The sequence below is a fragment of the Fulmarus glacialis genome, unplaced genomic scaffold (genome assembly GCF_000690835.1).
Source record: "Fulmarus glacialis isolate BGI_N327 unplaced genomic scaffold, ASM69083v1 scaffold19424, whole genome shotgun sequence".
Classification (NCBI taxonomy): domain Eukaryota; kingdom Metazoa; phylum Chordata; class Aves; order Procellariiformes; family Procellariidae; genus Fulmarus; species Fulmarus glacialis.
The window spans coordinates 4,001-6,316 of record NW_009207622.1 but is presented as its reverse complement, the minus strand read 5'-3'; the positions used below and the strand labels follow the sequence as shown (position 1 = coordinate 6,316).

The 2,316-nt window shown below is 44.2% G+C and overlaps 1 protein-coding gene across 1 annotated transcript in view; it reads left to right on the top strand.

Annotated features, from left to right (window-relative positions):
- TPRA1 (transmembrane protein, adipocyte asscociated 1) overlaps window positions 1-1,327 on the top strand; it is a 10,732-nt gene extending 9,405 nt beyond the window's left edge. Inside the window, exon 9 of the mRNA XM_009576196.1 lies at window positions 1,130-1,327. Within this exon, the coding sequence (XP_009574491.1) occupies window positions 1,130-1,327 (198 nt within the window). The remainder of the gene's footprint in view (window positions 1-1,129) is intronic.
- The last annotated feature ends 989 nt before the right edge of the window (window positions 1,328-2,316 follow it).

The following is a 2,316-nucleotide window of genomic DNA, read 5'->3' as shown; positions in this document are numbered from 1 at the left end:
CTTCTTTGGGTGAGTAGCCAGGAACAGGAGTTTAGAGGGTATATATTGTCATTTAATTGCTTTGCACCCAAGTTCTCTCCTTCTGTAGAATAAAGGCAGCAACTAGAATGCCAGTTAGGGAACCAGTTGTTAATTTTTGGCCTTGAAATTTTTCTTGTGTGACCCAGGGCTGCTCACTTCTATCCAAGACTCCTTTGTATGCAAAGTAGAGCTGATAGCTATATTCCTCTCAAACATTTATGAGGATCACTTCTTTAGTGTCTACATCCTGTTTAGTATAAACTTTTTCTGCTGAAGTTGTTAACTAAATGGTTAGTGAGAGATTGAGTCCTGCAAGGTTAAATGGTCTCCTGAGTGGGTTTTGGGATAGGTTTGTAGAAAGGATCTAGGCGTTAGGTAACTCTTTGGCTGAGGACTCCTCTACAATGGGCCCAAGAGTCACCCGGAGTTAAAAGCATGCGGGAGTGTGATTCCTGGGTCGGGGTTGCCGCCGTGTGGCCACTCAGAGGAGATGCATCTTGGTAGGAAAAACAGAGTGGCTTTGTGTAGGCTTTAGCTTTTATTGTCCATAAGCAAGAAACAGCAGGCTTTAAAATAAGAACATAAAGTACTCCTAAAATATCAAAATGTGCCTCTGTTGCCTTCTGAAATCAGAAGGGAAGAGTGTCTGGAGTTAGAGATGGAAACTGCTGATCCACAAGTGTTTGTATTTTGGTTTTCCTGATGTGCACAGATGGAACTTGAGGTGGACTCCTGTTCTGTTGGTGTCAGTAACTAGGTTGCCATGGAGTCCAGTGGTGTTTGGATGCCTTTGCCCTCAGTAGTTCAGAACTCCCAAAGATGAGAACACCTTTGCCACACTAGAGTCAGGATTCTGCCTTTTCTCTCTCTTAGGTGACTTAGTCCAAAGCTACATTTAGCATTACTTTATGGCAATTACTCTGCTAGGTATATTTCAGGACTGAAAGCTAGTGTGAAGAGTTTTTAGGGTCTGAATACACAATTTCTTAGTGCTGCTGAGTTTCAGTTAAAGATAAGTGGCTGTGATACTACATTGCTTAAAATTGTATTTTAAATCTTTAATCACTCCAGGTCTGAACCGAAGATCCTTTTCTCGTACAAATGTCAGGTGGATGAACCTGAGGATGTGGATGTGCACCTACCCCACCCTTATGCTGTTGCCAAGAAGGAAGGAATGGATTCTGGGTTTTACTCGAGCACTCAGATTGACACCACAGCCTACCTGGATGATGTGGCCTCTATGCCATATCACGTGGGCAGCATCAACAGCATAGACAGTGACCGCTGGAAAGCCATCAATGCCTAAGGCAGGGCTACGCACTTCACATGATGCCTCATTCTTTTCCTTCCAAGCTCCCTGATACCACAGCTGTTAGGATGTCCATTGGAAATCTGTCCTTGGCTATCTGCCATGGCTTTCCTCTCTTCCTTAGGATTTCCGAAACCTATTGTGGAACTGTTGGCAGCCCAAATCCTGTTGGAAAGAACATTTTTTTTGTCGCTACCTGAGAACAATGTAGAAAAGCTTTGTTCATAAATCTATAAACACTGAACCTTTCTGATCCTCTGTGTCCCAGATGTGAATATGACCCAGAAGACAGGCCTGACTAGCACCTCTTCCTTTTCAATGACTGAAAGCACTTGTCTGCCAATTAGGGGAATGGTGTTTAGGGATGAGGGTGTTGATTTGACTGCTGTATTGTACATATATAGAAAGAGTTTGGTGGTTGAAACCAAATATGGTCTTCCTGGGCTTTTTCAAGCAGCAGGTTGCCTGGGTCTTGTCATAATGCAACAGCATAGATGCTGATAGCAGTGTCTGAAGAGGTCAACTGGGCTTATCTCTGGTTTCAGCTAATACTGATGAAAATCATGAATTGCAGTTGCTATGGGTTAAAAGGAGTGTTCTGAGTGTGTGGGAAGGAGAAGAGAGGTATGAAGAGGAATGAACTGTTTGTGCCCTGGGAGCATTTTGGGGGGCTAGTAGCTAGCAGCATGGATGTGAACTGACTGAACAATAGGGAGACAAAAGGACAGACAGTGCTGCTGTCTAGCTGAGCTGAAGTAGCTGTGAAACAGTCTGTGGAGGCTGTGCTCACAGGAAAAGCCAAGTAACAACACTGAATCAGGGCTGAGTTTCAAAAATAAAACCTGTGAGGTAGGTGCATTTTCCATCTGTACCCTGCTTCGTGGCTCTGGCAGGGCCTTAGAGAGTGCTATGAAGGAGGAAGCTGACTTCTGCAAATGAAGGCTCCAGAGATGTTCAGGTGCTTGAGGCAGAGCAGAAGTCCATGA